This window comes from Phoenix dactylifera, chromosome 5 (assembly GCF_009389715.1).
Source record: "Phoenix dactylifera cultivar Barhee BC4 chromosome 5, palm_55x_up_171113_PBpolish2nd_filt_p, whole genome shotgun sequence".
In the NCBI taxonomy this organism is placed as follows: domain Eukaryota; kingdom Viridiplantae; phylum Streptophyta; class Magnoliopsida; order Arecales; family Arecaceae; genus Phoenix; species Phoenix dactylifera.
This window is the reverse complement of record NC_052396.1, coordinates 4,448,313-4,470,069: the sequence shown is the minus strand read 5'-3', so window position 1 is coordinate 4,470,069 and position 21,757 is coordinate 4,448,313. Positions and strand designations below refer to the sequence as shown.

The 21,757-nt window shown below is 44.0% G+C and overlaps 1 protein-coding gene across 1 annotated transcript; it reads right to left on the bottom strand.

The window, feature by feature from the left end:
- Positions 1-11,530: 11,530 nt before the first annotated feature.
- On the bottom strand, positions 11,531-19,937 carry LOC103711627 (nudC domain-containing protein 2). Its single transcript, XM_008797856.3, has 5 exons — positions 19,810-19,937; positions 19,540-19,688; positions 19,374-19,422; positions 14,440-14,582; positions 11,531-11,897 (listed from the first exon to the last, which is right to left on the bottom strand). Exons 1-5 carry the CDS (start codon positions 19,856-19,858, stop codon positions 11,811-11,813), a joined length of 477 nt encoding a protein of 158 aa, XP_008796078.1. The 5' UTR covers positions 19,859-19,937; the 3' UTR covers positions 11,531-11,810.
- Between the last annotated feature and the right edge of the window lie 1,820 nt (positions 19,938-21,757).

Here is a 21,757-nt window from a genome sequence, read left to right as displayed (position 1 = left end):
CGCCAAGGGGACAGAAGGGACTCTCTGGACGTTGGCGTGGCGCTGGCAGGCGTCGCATTTCCGTACATGATCCTTTGAGTCCTCCAACAAGGTAGGCCAATAATAGCCTTGCCTCATGATCTTGTGCGCCAAGGACCTAGCCCCCAAGTGTGATCCGCAAACGCCTTCGTGGACTTCGCCGAGGACGTAGGTCGCTTCCGAGGGGCGGAGGCACTTTAAGAGGGGGGCGGTGAACGAGGTCCGATACAGCCTCCCTTCATAGAGTACGTAGTGGGCGGACTTCATAACAAGTCGCCGAGCTTGATCTTCGTCTTCAGGGAGGATTCCTTCGGCGAGGTAGGCGACAAGCGGGTCCATCCAAGACGGCTCCGGATCAATCGCCATCACCGCTCCAGCCTCGCCGATGCTCGGGGCATCCAGGGTCTCCAGGTAGATCGCCCTCGACAAGTTGTGTGCGTCTGCGCTCACTAAGCGGGACAACCTGTCGGCCCTGGCATTTTCACTTCTTGGGACCTGCTGGATGTCGACACTGCCGAGGTCGGAAATGAGTGCTTGCACCTTCCGGACGTAATTCTGCATGGTCGGGTTTCGGGCTTTGAACTCCCCACGGACCTGCCCGACCACCAGCTGGGAGTCGGTGAAGACCTTCAGGCGCCGGATGCCGAGCTCCTTGGTGAGTTTGAGTCCCGTGACTAGGGCCTCGTACTCCGCCTCGTTGTTGGTCACTGGAAATTCGAACCTCAAGGCATACTCGGCTATCACTCCATCTGGACTGGTAAGGACCAGCCCGGCCCCTCCACCTTCGGGGTTCGACGACCCATCGATGTGAAGCGTCCAAATCGGGAGGTCGAGGCTGGGTGTTTCCGGCGACCTAGGTTCCGCCTCCTGCACCGTGCACTCGGCGAGGAAATCCGCGAGCGCCTGGGCCTTGATGGCGGGTCGGAGCTGGTAGCGGATGTCGAACTCACCAAGTTCTACTGCCCACTTCACCAGCCGTCCCGCATTCTCTGGATTGCTGAGGATCTGCCGTAGCGGTTGATCGGTCAAGAGGGTGACAGAATGGGCCTGGAAATAGGGGCGAAGCCTCCTGGTCGCGGTCAGCAGCGCGAAGGCGATCTTTTCAGCCTTCGTGTACCGCGTCTCGGCATCCCGTAGGACCCGGCTGATGTAGTACACAGGCTTCTGGAGCTTTGCCTCTTCCCGAACCAGTACCGCACTGACTGCGGTTGGGGAGACCGCCAGATAGAGGTAGAGCATCTCCCCTTCTTGCGGCTTGGACAGCAGAGGAGGAGACGCCAAGTATTCCTTGAGCTGGTCGAATGCTGCTTGACATTCGGCCGTCCAGAGGAAGTCTTTCGGGCGTTTCAACACCTTGAAGAAAGGTTGGCAGCGTTCGGCCGATTTTGCCACAAATCGTCCGAGCGCGGCGACCCTCCCAGCGAGCTCCTGAACCTCCTTCACTTTGGTCGGAGGGGACATATCTTGGATGGCCTTGATTTTGTCCGGGTTGGCTTCGATCCCCCGCTGGTTGACAATGAAACCGAGGAACCTCCCGGCCGAAGCGCCAAAGGCGCACTTCGCTGGGTTCAGCTTCATGTGAAACTTCCGCAAGGTGGCGAAAGTCTCCTCCAGATCCGCGATGTGCTGGTCTGCATGGCGGCTCTTCACCAGCATATCGTCCACGTACACCTCCATGTTCCGGCCGATTTGCTCTTTGAAGATTTTGTTGACGAGGCGCTGGTAAGTGGCGCCAGCATTCTTCAGACCGAAAGGCATTACCTTATAACAGTACAGCCCCCGGTCTGTTATAAAGGCAGTTTTCTCCTCGTCCTGTGGAGCCATCATTATCTGGTTGTAGCCGGAGAAGGCGTCCATGAAAGACAGCAGCTGATATCCGGAAGTCGCATCGACCAGTTGGTCTATCCGCGGAAGCGGAAAGCTATCCTTGGGGCATGCCTTGTTCAGGTCGGTATAGTCGACGCACATCCTCCACTTTCCGCTCGCCTTCCGGACAAGTACGACATTTGCCAGTCATTCGGGGTAGCTGACCTCCCTTATGAATCCTGCCTCCAAGAGTTTGTCTACCTCCTGGTCGACCACTCGGATCCGATCCGGGGCACAGTGTCTCTTCTTCTATTTTACCGGTCGGTGGGTCGGGTCGACGTTGAGGGCGTGAGAAATGACCTCCAGGTCGATCCCAGGTACATCGGCCGCCGACCAGGCAAACACATCGACATTGGCTCGGAGGAATTCCACCAACCGGGCCCGAGCTCCCAGGTCGAGATTGGCGCCGACCCGGATCGTCCTGTCCGGGCGACCTTCCTCGAGGGGAACTTCGATCACACCCTCGACCGGCTCCCCGTGCCGCAAGGCCACCTCGTCTCTGGCGTCGAGGGACTCGACGCTTAAGGCTTCTACGGGCTTCTTCCCTTTGAGAGTTGCTAGGAAACATTGCCTTGCGGTCGGTTGGTCACCTCGGACCTCTCCAATCCCGGCCGCCGTGAGGAACCGCATGAGCAAGTGGTACGTAGAGACCACCGCGCGAAGGGCGTTCAGTCCGGGTCGTCCGAGGATAGCGTTGTAGGCCGAGGGAACACGGACGACCAAGAACCCGAGCCGCACCGTGGCTTCTGCGGGTGCAACGCCCGCAGTCACAGGCAGCTCAACGACACCTTCGGCCGAGATAGCGTCACCAGTGAATCCTATGAGGGGGGTGGATGTTTTGTGCAACAATTGTCTGGACAAGCTCATCTTTTGGAAGGCCTCGTAAAACAAAATATCAGCTGAGCTTCCACTATCCACAAGAACACGCCTTACATCATAGTTTGCCATAGTGAGGGAGATCACCATGGCGTCATCGTGGGGGGTCTGAACCCCCTTTACATCTTCATCACAAAAAGTGATTACATTACCGACCCTCTGCCTCTTTGCGACGGCTGCCCCTGACGCTTCAGTCGAGCCTCCTGCGTTCCTCTCGGGCCGGGGGCAGCCCCCAGTGATAGTGTGTATCACGCCCGCGACGGGTCGATTCTGCTCCCGAGGCTCCTGAGGGGTCGGATTGGCCGGACGCGGGTCTGCGGGGGGACGTCGGTCGTTCACATATCGACCGAGACGCCCTCGGCGGATGAGAGCCTCGATCTCGTCCCGAAGCTGGAAGCAGTCTTCGGTGTCGTGGCCGTGGTCCCGGTGGTACTCACAGTACGCCCGAGAGGGCCTCCTCCCAGGAATCTTCTTCATCTGTCTCGGGACCGGGAGGTCCTCCCGCCCCTTGATTTCCATGAGGATCTGGGCCCGGGGAGTCAGGAGAGGAGTGTACCGGTTGAAACGTCGGGGCGGAGAACGAGGGCGTAGGGCGCCGTGGTTCCTCGCCGGCGACAGGCTTCTGCGCCGACGTTGAGGCGTCGGGCTCCTCCTCTGGCGTGCCTCTTTTCGCCTTTTCTTCCCGAGCTTTGGAAGGATCTCGGCGGCCTCCTTGCTCCGGTGGGCGGACGCCTCCTCGACGTCCGCATACTGGTTCGCCCGGGACAACAGCTCCGGGAAGCTCCGCGGCAGGCGTTTTTCCAGGGAGAAGGTGAGTCTGCCCTTTCGGAAGCCACGCTTCAGGGCTGAAAGAGCCACTTCCTGGCTCAGGTTCCGGACTTCCAGCGTAGCCTTGTTGAAGCAGGTAAGATAATCCCGCAAGCTTTCTCCCTCGTTTTGCCGGACATCAAAGAGGGAGTCGGAGACCAGTCGCCGCCGGCTACTGACGGCGAAATGGGTGATGAAGAGGCGAGTAAACTGGTCGAAGGACTGGATTGAGTTAGCCTCCAAGCCGGCGAACCACGCCCTTGCCGGGCCACGGAGGGTCGCCGGGAAGGCCTTGCAGAGGAGAGGATCTGATGCTCCGTGGAGGAGCATAAGGGTCCTGAAACTCTCGACGTGATCCCGCGGGTCCGCCGCCCCGTCATAGGGCTCGATCGCCGGCATTTTAAACCCCGGCGGATTCGGGGTCCGCAGGATCCTCGAGGCAAGCGCCGGCTGGGAGGAGATCTCCAAGTCGGCGAAGGGATCTTTGGAGTGGCCCTTCAGGACCTGGAGTTGTCGGTGGAGATCGTCCACCCGCCGGTCCAGGGAGCGCGACCGATGGGTGGGAGACAAGAAGCACCGAGAGGGGGACCGACTGGAGCGCGGGTTCCTTGAGGACTGGGGGGTCTGGGAACGCGCCCGGGCCCGCCTCTTGTACCCCGCGCAACTCCGATGGGAAGGTCCCGGCAGAATGGACCGTGCTCGAGAATCTTCCTCGCGCCGGCGCTCCTCCCCATGGGAGAGGAAGGAGCGCGGGTTGAGGAGGACAGGTGAGCGCTCGGGGAGCAGCGGCTCCTGGGCCCGCTGCGGCGCCCGAGACATCACGCCCTGCAGGTTCTGCACTGCCTCCGCGAGGGTGCGAACCTGCTGGGCTAACTGGTCGAACTGAGCGGCTTCGACCATCTGAATGGGGGGTGGAACGGTGGAGTGTTGCTGAGAATGTGTTGGAGACGCAGCGGCCTCCCGGCCGGAGGCGCGAGAGGCCCCGCGGCCGGAGGCATTGGAAGCTCCACGACCACCTCGCCGTGCCATTACGATCGCTCTGAGATTCGGGCCCTCCTTCTAGCGCCAACTGTTGCTGGTGGTCCAAACCGAGAACGATTGGCACAGCGGTGTGAACGGGGTTCCGTTTGGGTTGCCTTGGTTGGTGTTGATTGCACTCCACTTTCCACCGGGAAACCTGCAAGCAAGCCTCGCACCACCACTGGGGTAGTGGGGGCCCTCCGACGATCAAGTCAGAGGAGATTGGAGAAGAAGGAAAGATAATAGTAGCAAGTAGGAGAATACTCTGGAAGTTCTTGCTTACCCTCCCCCTTCTCCCCCCAGCCGCATATATACCAGGCTGGGGGGCCCTTTTGGGGGGTTGGTCATCGTGTAGCACGATGGAGCTGCCACTGATATGGCCGTTACAGGGCGTCGTGGGGCAGCGCTGGGTACGGCCATGACAGGGCGTAGTGGAGCTCCGCTTTGTACGGCTGTTACAGGGGATCGTGGAGCAGCGCCGGATACGACCGTTGCAGGGAGTAGTGGAGCAGAGGGCCGCGGCGTGCCTCTGGGAAATAGCCTGTCGTTGTCGAGAGATGTCCGACTCGGGGTCGGGCTGCGGAGACGAAGATGTCTGACTCGGGGTCGGATTGCTGGATCAAGGGGCAGCCGACTCGAGGTCGGGCTGCGGAGCCGAAGATGTCCGACTCGGGGTCGGATTGCTGGATCAAGGGGCAGCCGACTCGGGGTCGGGCTGCGGAGCTGAAGATGTCCGACTCGGGGTCGGATTGCTGGATCAAGGGGCTGCCGTAGTCTTCCTGGGCGCGCGTGCCGGTCACGTGGGGCATGGTGGCTAAGTTCCCCCGTAACACATAGTATAAAGTCGAGAACGTAAATTAAATCAATTAGGAACATCAGGAGAGCCTTTTTTTTTTTTTCCTAACTCGAGTTGGAATATGCATGCATCACGTATCGTGTCCTATGAACTCGACTTCTAAACTAAAACTCTTTCGTTTTTCCTTGGTGTTAGAAAGAAAGTAGGCCCACTGCTTAACTGAAACCTTTAGTAATTGTAATGATCGATGGCAAAAGGGTGGTATTATGATCCTTCAAGCTAGCTCTAATAATTACGTGGTAATAAAGCAATTCTATTGTCCATAGGAGTACCAAGTTACCAATCCATTCTCTCATTAGGATCAAAAGTATTTGATATATATATATAGACTGAACCCCGCAGGCCCTCGGCCAACGACTTGGCATCAAAAACGTCTGGGACCAGCACCAGTTGGGCGACGACCACAAGGGCGATTATTGCCGACCAACTCCAATGGCCACACACATATTTTACTGTCTTCTCCTCCTGATCTCTTCCAAGGCCAAACGGAAAACGGACACCAAGTTACATGGTGTGGAAGGCCTAAAGAAAAGCGAAGAGATTGAGTTAGATTAGACAAGCAAGGGGTCATTCCTTTCCGTGGGAAACAAAAGCAGGGGTTGTGATCGCACGACCCTTTTGCCCGCACTCTCTTTTTAGATGCTTTGCCAACCAAAACGCTTTGCTCATCTTCTCCCCACGTACTCAATTTTCTATTGCTGCATGACATGGGCGCGCGTAGAACCAACGCTTCCCTCCCTTTCTACGCATCTTTACGTCGCAAAGCCCAAAAGGATGCACTCATGCGCGTCAAAAGCCACAAGATAGCGAGGCTCATCGTTATTTTAATTTGCTCTCGTTCATCGAATGATCCTCTTCAAGCTCAGTCTCTTTTGGGGCCTTCTTTGTACTGCCACATTGCAATAATCAAAGTAGAACTCGGTGGAAAGGTGGCTCCACCAGCCCATAGGATTCATTGTATGGACGACACTTCTTCCTCTCATATTATTTCAAAAGCAACTGTGGCCAACTGCTACTTACGTCTCTCTCACGGGCTTTTCCTTTTCCTTGTTCTCAAAGCATGATTGCTTCAACTAGATTGCAGTGGTGCGCCGTGGCTGTGGCCGTTGTCCTCTATTTGGCGCAATTGCCACCGTTCTTTTCTCTAGTCATTGTTTACTCCCTTGTCTTCGATCATGTGGATGCCCATGAGAAGAGGTGGATTCCATGGATTGGAAACCACGCATACACAGAGAAGTCCGCGTAGAGTTGCCTAGGGGGCTTTTGGTGTTATTTTTTGCTTGTCATATTCATTCGTTACGTCCGTTTTCTTCGCCTGGGCGGTGGGATTTGAGATAAGGGTGGGATGAATGATTGGTTACTCTGAGGCGGCGGCTCTCTCAAGTCTCATCACCCTCTGTAGAGAGAAGAGATGGGCTACGGCGTTAAGAGGCGAGCCTTCTTGTCGTTAATAAAGAGATCATTAATAGAAGGAAATTTATACCTATATAAAATTTATGCCTACATTGAGAAGGCCTTTAAATTATTGGTGGGCCAAGTCAAGGTAGGCCATCTTGTCGTGGTTCCTCTGGCCGACCACAAGTTGGGTCTTGTTGTCCCTGCGACACGCTCCACACGTTGAGATATAGGTCAACCTGGACTGGGGCTTAGGTCAGGCTGGGGGGGTGGGGGTATACACTAAGTCCAAGCAAAACATTGACAGGTTTCTAGCTAGGGTGAGTGACCGAAACCTAACCTAGTCCCCATTAGGAGACAAGCTCGACATGTACTGGACTTCGTAGGTACCTGGTAAATAGCCAAAGAAACAGTTCGAATTGGGCTCGTCAAATATCTAGATTTCTGGCACGTTGAAATAATTAGATCAATAGATTTTTTTTGTTTTGGGAAGATTGAGAATTAGATTTATTTCAGCTGATTTTTTTTTTTTCTTCCTATGAATTTCGAATCGGCCCACTCCAAAGCTAATACTGGATATTTATAAATATAGACCTAATCCAATTTTTAACTCTATTATTTTATTAGTTATAGTGATCCAACCCATAACTCATAAAATTTATAAGATTTTCAGCTTAATCACCTGAACAAATTTTAAAAAATTATATCTATACAAAGAAAAAAATATTTTCTCAAGATTTTTTTCTTCTTTTTTTTCCTCTCCTTGACTTGAGTGTGGTCATGATGTATTTAAAAGGTCTTGAGTGTGGTCATGATGTATTTAAAAGGTGTGGAGCCCGACCGACAAAGAACTGCACCTACTTCTCAACTCAGTCAAGTGATGAATGAAAATAACCATATTGGGGAGAAGTAACAATTTTTTCTGCAAGGAATTCTGTCATTCTTATAGAGTATATTAGAGTTCAAATATTACCAACCACTAAGGTATAAGCTTTTAGATTTTATTTTCTTGGAAAAACTTACAGAAAATTGCGAGGTCTACATGAGGTCCGTGCTTTATGAGCAGAGAACGGGCATTTCCTTAGTCTTATAAATTAGAAAATTGATAACTGTCCACCTCCGAGGCTTACCTCTGGCAAAATTAGCACAATTCAACCATTGGCTTGATATAGTATAGACTATAGAATACTTTGATCATTAAAAATCAATTGTAAGTCTGAGTCAAGATGTACATAAATTGCAGCAAAACATCGATGCACTACATGACATATGAGTTATGGTAATTTCACCCTCAACATTGATACAGAATATAGAAAAAACATCACACACTTAAGGGAAAAAAAAAAGAAAAAACATAGAATTCTCTCAGCATTCTCAGCATTCTACACCATGTTTTTCGGGGGATTATGTCTACTCTTCTCATCCAGCTTCATTAGGCTGCCTCTGCTTCAAGCTTCAATAAACTACTTACACATCGAAGTTCTCTCCAAGTTTAGGAGTCATGCATATAACAGACAGATCTAATAAATATTCTTAACTCACTGCCATCTAAGAAGCTATTACTTGCATGAGAGAAGGCAAGTGGATCTATTACTCATTATTACAGAATTCGCAAGCCATATTTTAGTTTTGGTTAAACCTCGGATGGGAAGATTTTCTTTTTTTGATAAAACGGATGGGTCATATATGCATAGGATGAATACATTCCATAAAATCAGAAAACAAAATATTGCTCAACACAGTCGAAAGATGCTTCATCATTGTAGTTTTGGCATCGAATCCTCATTGTCCATCCTTACTGCACCATGTGCAATATGATGGTATTAATATCAATATTTGCTCTTTCGTTGATTGGCTGTGCCTCCCTACTTCACTGGATAAACTCTAGAATCCGGAAAAATGAGCTACTATGGTGAAAACTTCTGTGGAGTGTGAGGGACCTGCAAAGAGTTTTGACTAGCATCGATATATGATAGGGGCATCATGACATACATTTCACCATAAGCAACAAGAATTCATTGCATGGCTTGAATCTCATAATTGTGGCTTCTGTTAGATAACTTTTTTGGATGGACATTTTGCATATAAGAAAGCATCAATGAGTCAAATTACACCTATTTTTCTCGGAGAACGAATCATGGTCGTATAGACATGAGTTTCATAACCAAAATCATAAAACAATAAAAAGAAGACGTTCTTCTAGATCTTTTACACAAACTTGTCTTCAAGACCATGATTCTGAACATCATGTGCTCAACCACCCCACCAATCAACAAACTTTCAAATTGCTTGGATTCCAAAAGTCAAAGGGCATCAAAGATTTATATCCTTACAGTCCTTTCTATAAAGAAAATCTTTTCAGAATAGAAAAGTAAAATACCCTTTAAATTTTTTAAGCGTTTCATGAACAACTCATCTTTGTTAATTAGACATACACCAACTATCTCTACTCTCCATGGAAAGCTCGATACCATGAAGGAAGGGGGGAAAACTAATAGCGAAAGCTAGAGAAGATCTTGGTATTTAGCTGCAAAAGAGTGCAATGTATTTCCCAAAAGTTGGCTAATGTGCGTCTCGACCAACTGCCAGACTTATCTTAAGGCGAAAAGAAAGACGGTGAAGATGCTGTTTTACCTTGCATATGAAGGTTCTTCTAATAGAGAAAAAGCTGAGCATCTGAGAGAGAAGCTTTTTATGCCACTAAGACATATATCTTTATGAATCCTAAAGGTATTATCACTTGCATGGGACCATTGAGGGTTCTGAAATCAACACTTGGGTCTGTAAATGGATAGTAGAAAATGGACATGATGGCTGGCAGCTAGGCAGCTAAAGCCCAAAAATAATTAACATATAATAGAAGAAAGCTGACGATCTTCGAATCTCATAAATAAGACTGAATATTAATGTTGAAAGTTAAAGTGTTAGGTCCAGATTACTACAACATCATGTACATTGTAGGCAGCATCTTCGGCACCAACTACTGAAACTTAGGGTTATGTGGCTGAGAGATAAACCAAATTGATCGTTTATTTCTCTGCCAAGATATAAAAAGATGAGAGTATAGCAGAAGAAATAGAATAATTAAGAGCAAAACAAGAGATGCATGGATGTTCCTTTTTTTTCTAAAGGTGCTGCATGACTGTCAGATAGCACGGATCAGACTTCATGTAGTTAAACAGGCTGAACAGCCATAATTAGATAAGAGCATAGAATTGGAGAATATAAATATTGTTCTTTGGTGAAGCGTCAAAAGTCCAAGAGGAGCTAGGAAGAGAACCTGCAGAAGATGTCAACTGATGATTTAGTTTGGAAGCAGAGAAAGTGAGCAACAGTCGTGGTACAAAAGGAGGTAGACACCAAGGATATGAGTTTCTGGGCCTAACATTTCTCTCAAGAAAGGAAATCTAGGACATCAGACGAGAGAAAGAGATGGCTCAACATGTGGCTGAAAATGCTGAAAACATTGAAAGAAATGAACGATGCTTTGATACATTATTATAGTACGAATTGCATTGTGTGGGTGGAACTTGAGGATCATGGTTTTGGTTAAAGACTGTACTAGAATGGGAGAACCCAGCACTAGGATTTCCAAGCAGAAACCCCTGCCCATTTATCAAATCTTGGACCCTCAGATCGAACGATATTTGCTTGAATAACAGAAGGGACTTGTGGAGACTGATGAAGCAAAATTGCATGAATATTATTGCAAGCATAACATGGTAGCCCCGAAAGAATGGAAATTTTTAAGTTTCCAGACTCTCCACAGAATAGATACAATGTATATGCAATAATAATCTAGGTAAAAACAAGTTAAGCTCCTGATTGGATACACATCGCTCCATCAAGCTCTCAGAAGAAATCGGTTTCATGACGCTATATATGGACATGAACACAAAGGCACAGTAGAATTTTAATATTTCAACAGTGTTTAGAGTATTTCCTCAAAAAGAAAAAAAGAGTAGCTTTGAAATTTCCGTTGATTCATGGAGTTTTGAAAGCTTCTTTCAAACCCATGGGAGATTGTATGCTTTATTACTAAATATGGTCACATATCATCTTGATTCTTGCGAAGTGATACAGCTTCAGACCAGCTCCAGGTCATACGGAAACCCATTTCTGTTTTTTTTTTTTTTGGTGGAACAAATTTCTGTTCAAGGTTGATAACTACAGCCATCAAGCATGAAATCTCTCTTTGTACAAGGTTGTCATCATAGTATTACACCATGAAGATTGAAATGGAAGAATAGGCACACTGCCAAAAACCTAGCCTGCACAAGGCTTTCCGATCGGAGGTTGCTGCTCTCCTCTTTTATTATTATTTAATAGATTGGAAAAAAAAGAGCTTGCTAGCTTGGCATTTCCTTTCTCTCAATTGCCAAATGCAGAGGAAACAAAAGGAAATCACAACTCCCGGTAGAGAAACTCATATTGTACTTGGGTGCAACTATCCTCAACTGCAGCAACTCCCCTTGCAGCTGGTTGGCTTAATTTGCCATGCAGCATCTGGGCTTGTCTTCTTAAGATAGAATTACAAGGGAACCAGTGATCAAAACAAACCAACTCCAGAAAAGACCATTAACAGTCATCCACACAAACCAAGCTCGAGAAGTTCACAAACTAAACAGACATCGTTAACTGTCAAATGAAATGACATAATGTCAGACATCTTATATTCAAATATCATCGATCTTCAACAAAGGGCGCCTAAGTTCTTGCTCAATCTTTATTTTTTTTATAAACAGTGAAAAATCTTCAGAAACAAATAACTCAAACAAGTCACAGTAACTGTCTCCACTAGATTGAGTCTGACAAGTCATAAATAGCTCCGTTGATTCTTGAAGTCAGATGCCACAAAGGCTTTATACAGGAATACTTTACAGAAACCATGAACTTAAAATGTGTGCAACAATCTATAACATTTATAAGAAAGGTTGAGGATCACAAGCTAATGCTAAGAAGTCCAGCCCTCTCAGTCAGATCGTACCCCACCCATGAAGGTCCTGGGGTCAGGGCAGGTTCCCGTGAACTGAGCCTGAGAAAAGTCAAATCCTGGATTCTGCAAACCAAAACAAGAAAAGGCAATAAGCTTTCCACTAACAGAAGAGGAATTGATACAAAACAGGAATTGATAAAAAGAGAGAAAAGCAATAAGCTTTCCATTAACTGAAGAGGATAAGAAAGAGGAATTGATACAAAAGTTGATGTGCCTTATTTTGAAGGAAAAAAACATGTATTAATAAAAAGGTTGTTGAAAAGGGAAAGAGCTTGCAAACTTAGAATCGAATTTAGTGTAGTTTCATAAGGAGGCATTTTCTATACTCTTCAACTTGTTTTTTTTTAACAAAGAAAATTGGTTTAACAATATATAGAATGGGCAAAGTAGACAATTTCTTTAAGGGAATGGATGGAAACTTCATTGTAGTCAATTTAATAGCTTGTCCATCTGAAATACATCTCAAAAGAATATCTTTTAAATACTTTTCTCACTGTATAAGTGGAGTTATGTCAATTATCCAAACACATGCTGGCCATCTCTCATTTTTAACAATAAATATGTTAGGCTCCCCTAGGAGGAAAATCTTGGCTCCGCCTTTGCATGTTTTCTGGCTAGATTTTCAAGTATTCTATATAGAACTTCAATGTTAACTTGTAAGTTATACTATCAGTCTAATTCTTTAATCATATAAATGGCTAATTCTGTCTGTTTTTACAGTGGAAAAAATTGCCTAAAGCTTTCCATATGATACATGCTCATAAGGTAATAAACAGGACAAGAGATCATACCCACCAAATGCAGAAGTTTAAAAATCCAAATTTGAAAACAACGTTATACTAAAAGCTCCAAATTAGTGCTCTAAATAAATAATTACAAGTTTATCTTGACATAATCATGTTATGCAAGGACCTCAATATATTTATAAATGTAGACAAGGAAGTTTCTTCAGCAGGTTATATTCAGCTATGACGTAAATATAAGAGAACTTACAAGACAAACAGCAATAATTTTCTACCAGGATGATTTAGTTTGCTGCATTTTAACTGTTTATTGAAACAGTACCGTTTGTTGGAAGACAAACAATTTGCTTGATATTTCCCTCAGGATGCATTTACAAGGCAATACACAGGACATGAGATCATGTCCACCTTAACCACAAATTTTGAAGCTAAATTTCTAACTTGCCATTACACTAAAATCTCCAACACAAGTATTCTCAAATAATAAAAAAAGTTTAACTCAGCAAAACTATGTTATCTATGGACCTCCTTATATTAGCTATGATGCAAACATGAGGTTTTCAAGAAAAATCAGGATTGGATTCTGAGTGGGGTTTTTTATAGTCTAGTCAGGAAACAACCAACAATTAGGAAGAGCATGACTGGTATATGATTTGGTTCAAACATGAATTGCACTGGAAGCAAGGAAAACAAAATTGAATTTTGATGGGTGTTCCTTAAAAGTGAAAAGAAAAATGTTCGCTACCATTATTGTGGTTCATGGTACTCTGCCAATGGCAACCATCATCTTACAAGAGTTTTCCAGACAGCTAATAGATAAATGAATAATAATCACGCCACACTATTACTTGATTTAAGGATACTTGACCAAATACTGAAAGGTCCAATGAATTATAAGCTTCATAAGCTAGAGTGTTTGAGAATTCCTGATGAATGGCGTTGATTTTTCAAGCATATACAAAGGGAATTGTACTAGATAGGCATGCAAACTATTCTTGCAGCTTCTGCCAAACAGATTCTTTGGTATTTTGCATCTGCATGGGTCCCTTAAGCCATCATTTCTGTCTATGTAGTTCTCTCAGTCACTCAAGTAGATCACCCTTACAAGCAAGTAGATCTCTTACTTGTCAAGCTTTTGCTTTCTCCAGATATAGTAAATTTCCGATCAGCGAAACAAATTGTGTGAACAGAAGCTGACGCATGAGAATTAGTTCAGCATAGTAAGGAGGAAAATATAATCATGCCAATCAAAAGGCAAAAAGACATGAAACTGTTTCCAATGTTTTAGCATTGGGATAAAGTCATAGATTGTCGAGATTTAGATTAGATCATGGATAATAGAATTCTCTGCAATGCTTCTAGATTAATTAGTCATTTGAAAAAAAAAAATAGATTGCAGTCATCGTAAATCTCAATATGTATATACAAAGTGCATTTATGGATCTTTTTGAAAAAATAAATGTGTATTCATGTATGTATATCTGGATGCATGTATGTCTATGAATGTATTATGCATGTATGCAAGTCCAACTTTTTGACACAGAGTAATGATGTAAGGGGAAACGATGCAATTCTTTGTACCAATAACATATGTTAAATACCACAAGGAGTTAGTACTAGTGCAAAAGGATATCATCCCTGGAGCCATTTGATCAAAATAACAAAATCTCTTTATAAAGTTTAATGCTCAGGAATCAAAATTATGCTCCGGAAAACCTTTTCTATTCAAAAATAATCAAATCTTTGAAAACATAAGCATGTAAGATGATATTGCCATGCAGATGTTAACTAAAATAATAACAAATCCAGCACCAAACCTAGGTACCTCTAATAAATGATAAAATGCGGAAGTCAGTTCTTACCTCTTCTTGGAACCTCTGCAGCATAAGGCGCTTCTGTTCAAGATCCACTGAATAAGGATCTAGGAGACCCTGCCCGACTATTGGAGATGACCATGTGTGTCCTTTGTCTCTCTTCTGCAGTGTCACATGCATTGTCCCATCCTCTGTAAGAATCAGAAATAATAAGAAAGTTGCTGGAACAGAAAAGAGATACCACTAGGAGTAAGAGAAGTCTGATAATTCCATCCAGCGAACAGCAGAAGACCATCTAAAGAGACAAGGGAAGGGTCGGCAGTCTGAAATTAGATAAGGTTGACTTGATGCTACTTTTTAGGGAAAGGTATCTACAAATTGGAGTGACCTTTACAGCAAAATCAATTTCACGTTGAGTACAAGAGAACAGGATATTCCTCCAGTGCACCCATTCTTTATCCTAATTTGCATCCTGAGTACTATCCCTCTCTAGTCTCACCTCATCTTTCATCTCCTTACCCAGTCTCCACTTTTCCCACTTATCAACCACATCATCAAGACTTGTCATCTCTATAACTTCTTGCTTTCTACTCCTAGTCCTCTTCCTACCTCGCATAAACAAGCACAAAGTTCTCCTTGACCCTAGCCTCCTCTACAGCATCCTTTCTACTCCATCTCTCTCCAGTCCCATAGCTTGAACCAAGCTTTAACTCAAGCTTGAAGTAAGCCTATACTAAAAAGAAGATCAACCTCAAAAGAAGCTGGTCTTTCCAGTGAACTTCCTCTTTGTCTACAGTCTCCAATTGTGAATATGACAAATTCCCAATGAAGGATCATGGGACGACAAATCAGCTAAAAAAGCAAGTGATGCTCAAGAGCCCCTTGGTCCACAGGGAGATTTGAAGAGTTGGCATATATTGTCTAATATTGGGATCACACATAGATTTTGGCATCTGTGCAGACCAGAACTCAAACCCGAGGGAGCGGTTTGGGATTTCTGTCATGGGCCATCCTCCATGATGCCATCAAGCAAATGAGTCGAATGCAGAGGGAGTTGCATGTTAAATCCTTTGCCATACAGGTATAGAAAGCATCTAGTTGGAGAATATTACAATAGAAGCTCCCTTTAAGAATATCAAGCTGATCAAAATATCCTCATCTTCCGCTAAATTTGAAATTAAGGTCAATTAAGCTAAATTGACTAATAAGCAAGCTAAGTTTGATCTCAAATTTCAAGTTCAAAATTAATTTCATATTGAACTTAATCAAACCTAAACTCGATCAAGCTTGGCTTGATTAAACCCTACTTGCGAGCATATTTACCGAAGGATATGAGAAAAATATAGTAGACCAATAGACAGGGACCTCAGGATTTCAAGAAAGACAATGTGGCATTAGTGAAGCTCCAACTAGTCCAGCTCAAGTACTTTGCAAGGTGCACAAAGGACTTGTACGCAAATACGAAGGGCACCTTTTCTATCCTTGCATAGGATAAGACATCTCTCATCAAGTGCAACTACCTTCATGGCTGAAAGTCTATCCAATTCCATCTATGAGTTGCCTTAAGCCATCTCCACCTTGAAACTAATCTAAAAAGACTTATAGATAGTTGAGGCTATATGGCATTTAGATGGTGCTATACATCATAGTAACATATTCACCACCTAGAAAAAAGACATAAAAAATAAGAAACTTTCGGCTTGATTGGCCCGTTCCAGTCCTCAAAAGATGAAATTTCAGCTCGATTCAACCTCAAGTTGGCCCAAAGTTGTAGATCTCGAAAAGATACCCAATTTCAAAAAAAAATCATCTCAATCAGGCATCATATGACCAAATTATGGCCTCCTAAAGTTTGTCCTACGACTCGATTTCCCGATATGGCGGATCTCACTCTTGAACCCTATCCAGACCTGCTCGTAGTGACCAAAAAGGTCCACATCGAGTCTGAGGATCCTCCTAAATCATTAAGGAAGCTCAACAATCTGTATCAATTAAGATTAGACCAATAATACAGCATACTTCTATTATGTTTACTAATTATCTTATTATAAATTTAATGAACTGTAGTAAATCTCAAAAGTAATGGTGACTATTTAGATTCATTGTATATGTATTAGGGTGCATCATGTGTCAAAACGTTAATTATATCACAAAAATATAATAACATAAATGAAATAGTTGAAGCAAGATTGAGTGACTTCACACTAAGTTTTCCACCTACACAGTCACATAGGCCCTTAGGGAATTGCCACGGCAACAAGTCCAACTAGGATCACGTGGGCTGTTTGATAACTATGGTTTTAATAAGACCTATTCATATATAATAATTTACCAAACAAACTAAGTAGATAGAATATCTAGGGACACAACAGTGGTAGGATGGCAATACCTAGACAAGATTTCAAGACCCAACAATAGATCCAATGAAGGTATAATGGTTGATTTTAGGCAACCATCAAGACTATGATCAGATTTGTTGCCTGCGGCAAATAAGCTAGAGAAAGTAAAAGAAGGAGAGAAGATAAAAAGGGTTAAGAAGGGTTTAAGATTTCCATGAAAACCACCTTGATAGCTAACCCACACCTTTTCTTTAAAGGCCATCCACCTAATTTCTACGTGAGCTCTTCCAATTTTTTTACAATAAATAAAATGAAAGTACAACCAGCCATTGCCTTGTATCTTGGATAACCTCTACTTTAAAAGTGAAAGAACAATGGATCCAATAGCCAATTTGCACACCTTTGCTTCTCACATCGACAATCTAAAACTTCACTTAGCTGTCCTGTAAAGCATGTTTCTTGCAAAACAACATCAAAAGCCGTCATTTAGTGATTATTCATGTTTTTGGCATACTCAAGCCCCAAGCTATTAAAATCAAAGCCTTTTTGAAGCACCCATGGTCAATTATATCATAAACCCTAGCTAGACCTCAAATATCTTCATTCCTAGCCTTACAAACATTTCAGAGCATCATCCCCACTTGGCCACACCTTTTGGAAAACTTGTTATAAGAATGTGAGCATACAAAAATTCACTACCCAGCTTCTCAAGAAATAGAAGCGAAACATTGTGTTTAGTCAACTTGTAACACCCAATGCACCATATAAAATCATAGTGAAACAAAAGGTGAGACACAATCTCTTCTTCAAGCCCACCAAACTTTTTAGATACATTTGGCCAAGTTAAATGAAGATGAGTTTAAAAAATCAAAATAAAAAAATTGACTTACATATAGGATTCAAACGTGGTCCTAATACAACAAGTTCAAATCACATCAAATTTAGCCATTTTGGCTTATCAAATCCATGTTCAGCTTTGGTTATCATGTGCTTGAATGTTTTATATCTTTCAGACTATCAAATGCTAAATGGATGGATCTAGTGCTGATAAAACACTTTTGCCAGCTGACAATGAGGAAGACGCATTAATAAATATCTTTGTAGATGATCCACTCTTGACTTCATAGAAAGAGCATTGCTATATTGTAGTATCAGATTTATGTCTAAATAAATATTGCTTTTCTCCTCCTATAAACAGTTCAATAATAAATATTATCCAATTAGTCAAGCATGACTATATTAGCATGAAAGGACTATAGTATCATAAGAAACTTCTTACTCCCATGACAAATAAGGTTATGATTGCATTACATTACCATAGGTTGCTCCAGATCTGTTCTCAGCAGCATGTTCGCAACATCAATAGCTTTCATTTTCTTTATAACCCAACATTGTCAACAAGTTTCTTTTCTAATAAAATTTGGGTATCTTATGTCCTATAAATTTTCATATTCAGCTTTTTTCCCTCTATGGAATAAGGATCATTCCTTACATTAGCTTACCAACAGCCTAGATAAGTCTCACAAAAGGTGCAATATCCAATAACAAGATCAAATGCTCTTCATAATTAATGCGAAAGAACTATTACCATTCATGCCTAGGTCTCAACAGAATCCCAAATGAAAACAAAAGGAATGTCATATTATCTTTAATATCCTATTACCTTGATAACTAACCATCTTGAGAATTAAGTAAAACTCTCTAGGGCATATAGTATATCACAATACTTGGAAGTTGTCTGTAACAGATTCTGAAGTGAGCAATTAGTGGAACTAGAAGATATAACCACTACAACTAGAAAGGCTTTACAAGATCATTGAGAATCTTTGTGAGCATTTGCTGGTGCATCATTGTTGTTCTACCATTTTTTTGTTTTTTGGCTGAAACAATGCTAGCCAATGTTCACAGAAACAAAAACATTCAGGTGAGGCATCACCTACCAAGATCCTAATGATTTCATCAATCGTATGTTTTATTGCAAGGAAATCCATGGAAAAAAAGGATTCCTCTTTTCATGAAAAGGAAAGTTTTCAAGAGATTTATAGATAAGCTTTCCATATTTGTCAACATTCCACAGAACAAACAAGTGAAAAACAAGATTTGCCAAGAAAGAAAAGTTTTCCTGGCAGCTTTCATTGCAACCAAAACAGACCCTCAGTTCATTGCTTGGTTCTCATGTCCATCTCCACAAGTTCCAAGAGACCTGCATGCTCTCAGCCTCTCACATACCAACACATATACGAAAAGAGCTATCTATGACAATGCACCATAAAGAGCAATGAGATTAGCACCCTGCAGGATATCAAACTTAAACTATCTGATACTATTTTGACTGGACTCCGATCACATGGTCACCAGATAATATAGTACGTGGTCATCAGTCACTGCAACAAACCAAACTGCACCACTCCAAAGCATGCTAACTGAACTCATCACCGTAGCATCCAAAACAGTACCGGTAAATTACTTTGGAACAGTAGCCCACTATTACCAATCAAATCACCTCAAATCCCCCCCAAAAAAACTTCATTTGAATTAGTTGCCTCATATCCAGCATTCTCTCATCATTTCTCATAAATTTAACATCTTAAGAATGAAAATTCAGAGAGAAATTACATAGACGGGTTCAGAGAGATGCATTACCAAGCGTCCAAAACGACGAATCAGTCTTTACGGGGCAGGCGAGATCACGCTGAGAATCAAGTCAAGAAACGAAAGAAAACACCCTGACAAATAATTAATCCAACACCAAGAAAGAGAACAAAGATAAGAGGGAGAGGAAAGGGATGGGGTTAGGGCGCGGACGAACGTTGAGATAAGGGGGGTTGCCTCTGATGCCAACTTCGATATGCTGCGACTGGATCTTGCAATAGAATAGCTTCTTCGGGACATTCGGGGGGAGATCGAGGTAGACGTTAACCTCCTCCAAAGTTTGATCCCATTCGAACACCTTCTGCCCTAGAATTTATTCCAGAATCCAGTTAAGAGAAGAGATCGAAACCAACCGATACGAGACGAGAGGAGAAGGGGCTTCGAAATCTTAGAAACCAGGGAGGAGGAGGAGGAGGAGAGAATGTACCGTTGTGGACAAAGCTGTGTCGCTTGTCCGGTGCCAACTTCTCCGCCATGTTTCCCTTCTCCCTTCAGGCGTGAGCGTCCGTTGCGACAAATGCCTTTTTATTTCTGAAACGTTTCCAAGCCTTTTATTCCGGGGGTTGCTTAATATATATATATATATATATATCCTCCATGTTTTTTGTATGAAATTGTAAATAAGTTCCATCTCCGTTCCCAATTACTGCAATATAAGCCTTGGATCCATAATCCACCTAATTTTGTTAATGGCGTGTGTTGTGGTTCAAATTTGGCCTGAGGGTGACCGCTTACCTGCACAAAGCTTCACCGATCTTTCCGGTGAGGGCCCTCCGATACTTAAGTTAACGTGGAGTATTTGTTGACAAAAGGTCCTTAGGCGTTATCTAATGAGGCTATTTATAGTCCCTACAGAGGTGCCCAGGTGGCGGAGATATGACCCGTCCTCATCATGGGTGGAGATGGCGCTGGCCAGGTAGCGCGTGGTAACGGCTTGCTTGAGGCACACGGTTTGAGCTGTTCCTGCACGCGGTATGGTGCTGGCGCGTGCCGTAGGGTATGGCCCTTGTCAGCATGCATGGCTGGGGCGACAAGGCATAGTCCTTTGTTGGCTAACGTTGAACTTGGTAAAATGAAATGGTTGAATAATTGAAAAATGAGATTATTCAGGAATACACATTGAATGCTGAGATTACGGGACGTGTCTTAGTGTGGCCATCAAGAGAAGCATGGTGCGATGAGGTTATCGCAGGGCATGGCAGTGGCACGTACTGAGTAAGATTAGCTGGGCCTTTGACGGGGGCCGAGATCGGCCTTGCCCACTTGGCAGGGCACTGAGGTCAGGCTGGCATGGGGGCTACGATAAATATTCGGTGAGGTTGGCTTGGCAGGTTCTTAGATCGGCCTAGCCTCCTTGACTTTGAGGTCTGCTCAGCAAGGTGCCCCGAGCTCGGGTCGGGGCGCGTCGTCGTATAGGGCACCCCAAACTTAGCTGGGGCGCGTCGTTGTTGTAGACTCAAGAGGAGGTTATTGCAAGTCGTAGCAACAGAGAGATCTGACCGAGGTCGGCTTATCCTTTGGCAAGGTCCGAGGTAGGACTGGCTCTCAGCGGGACCGAGGTCTTGCCTAATCGGTACTGAGGTCTGCTTGGCCGGAATGGGGTGGTCCCCTGTCCTGAGCAAAATGATCCATTTTGCCCTCCCGTCAGCGCGTATACCTACATGCTATATAGTAGTTGATGTGGAAGAAGCCCTATGATATGAACCAATCTTTAGGAAAAAAACTCTCATTAGAGATTGATAGCAGCGACAATGCCACGGGCACTATCAGCCTCATTAATCCAGACTTCTATCTTGATCCTATCGCTAATCTCAACAACGAGGGAGCGACGGATCTCAATCTCTATATACTTGTCGGCATTTTGATACATATTGTAAACTTTTCTGATATATACCCAGTAGCAACCTAATACATATATTCAGATAAATCGATGCATTTATGGTATTTATGAGTACATATTGCACGGATAGGTAAACACACCTAGCAAAATAGTTATCCAATGTTTCAACACACACTCTTAGGTATATAGTTTCCAGAAGGGAGGGAGAAAGGAACTCGGGAGAAGGAAACCCTCATGGATGAGAGAGATAGCTTGATGAGGATACAGATAGAACTTGACGAGGAAGAAAAAGATAGGATGGTCTTTTTTTTCACATATGGTCACTTTTGGCCCATTTTTTTTTTTCTTTTTATTTTTTTAAGTTAGGAGATTGATGAACCCATTAGTAGCAATCATCTCACGTCTATTTGACTTTTAGATTTTTTTTTTTTTAAAGATAGATGTAAAAAAAATGATTTTTGTTCTTAAAGAAATTATAGCCGAACATAGCATTGGGATAACTCGTGGAATAAGTATTCCAATATCCATGAGGTAA

What these genes read in the sequence shown, in the direction of transcription:
- LOC103711627 (XM_008797856.3), bottom strand. Translation starts at nt 19,858, where the DNA reads ATGGCGGAGAAGTTGGCACCGGACAAGCGACACAGCTTTGTCCACAAC. An exon ending in ACACAGCTTTGTCCACAACG is followed by an intron (nt 19,689 to 19,809) that starts GTACATTCTCTC and finishes AATAAATTCTAG; the next exon opens with GGCAGAAGGTGTTCGAATGG. An exon ending in GCAACCCCCCTTATCTCAAC is followed by an intron (nt 19,423 to 19,539) that starts GTTCGTCCGCGC and finishes CTTGATTCTCAG; the next exon opens with CGTGATCTCGCCTGCCCCGT.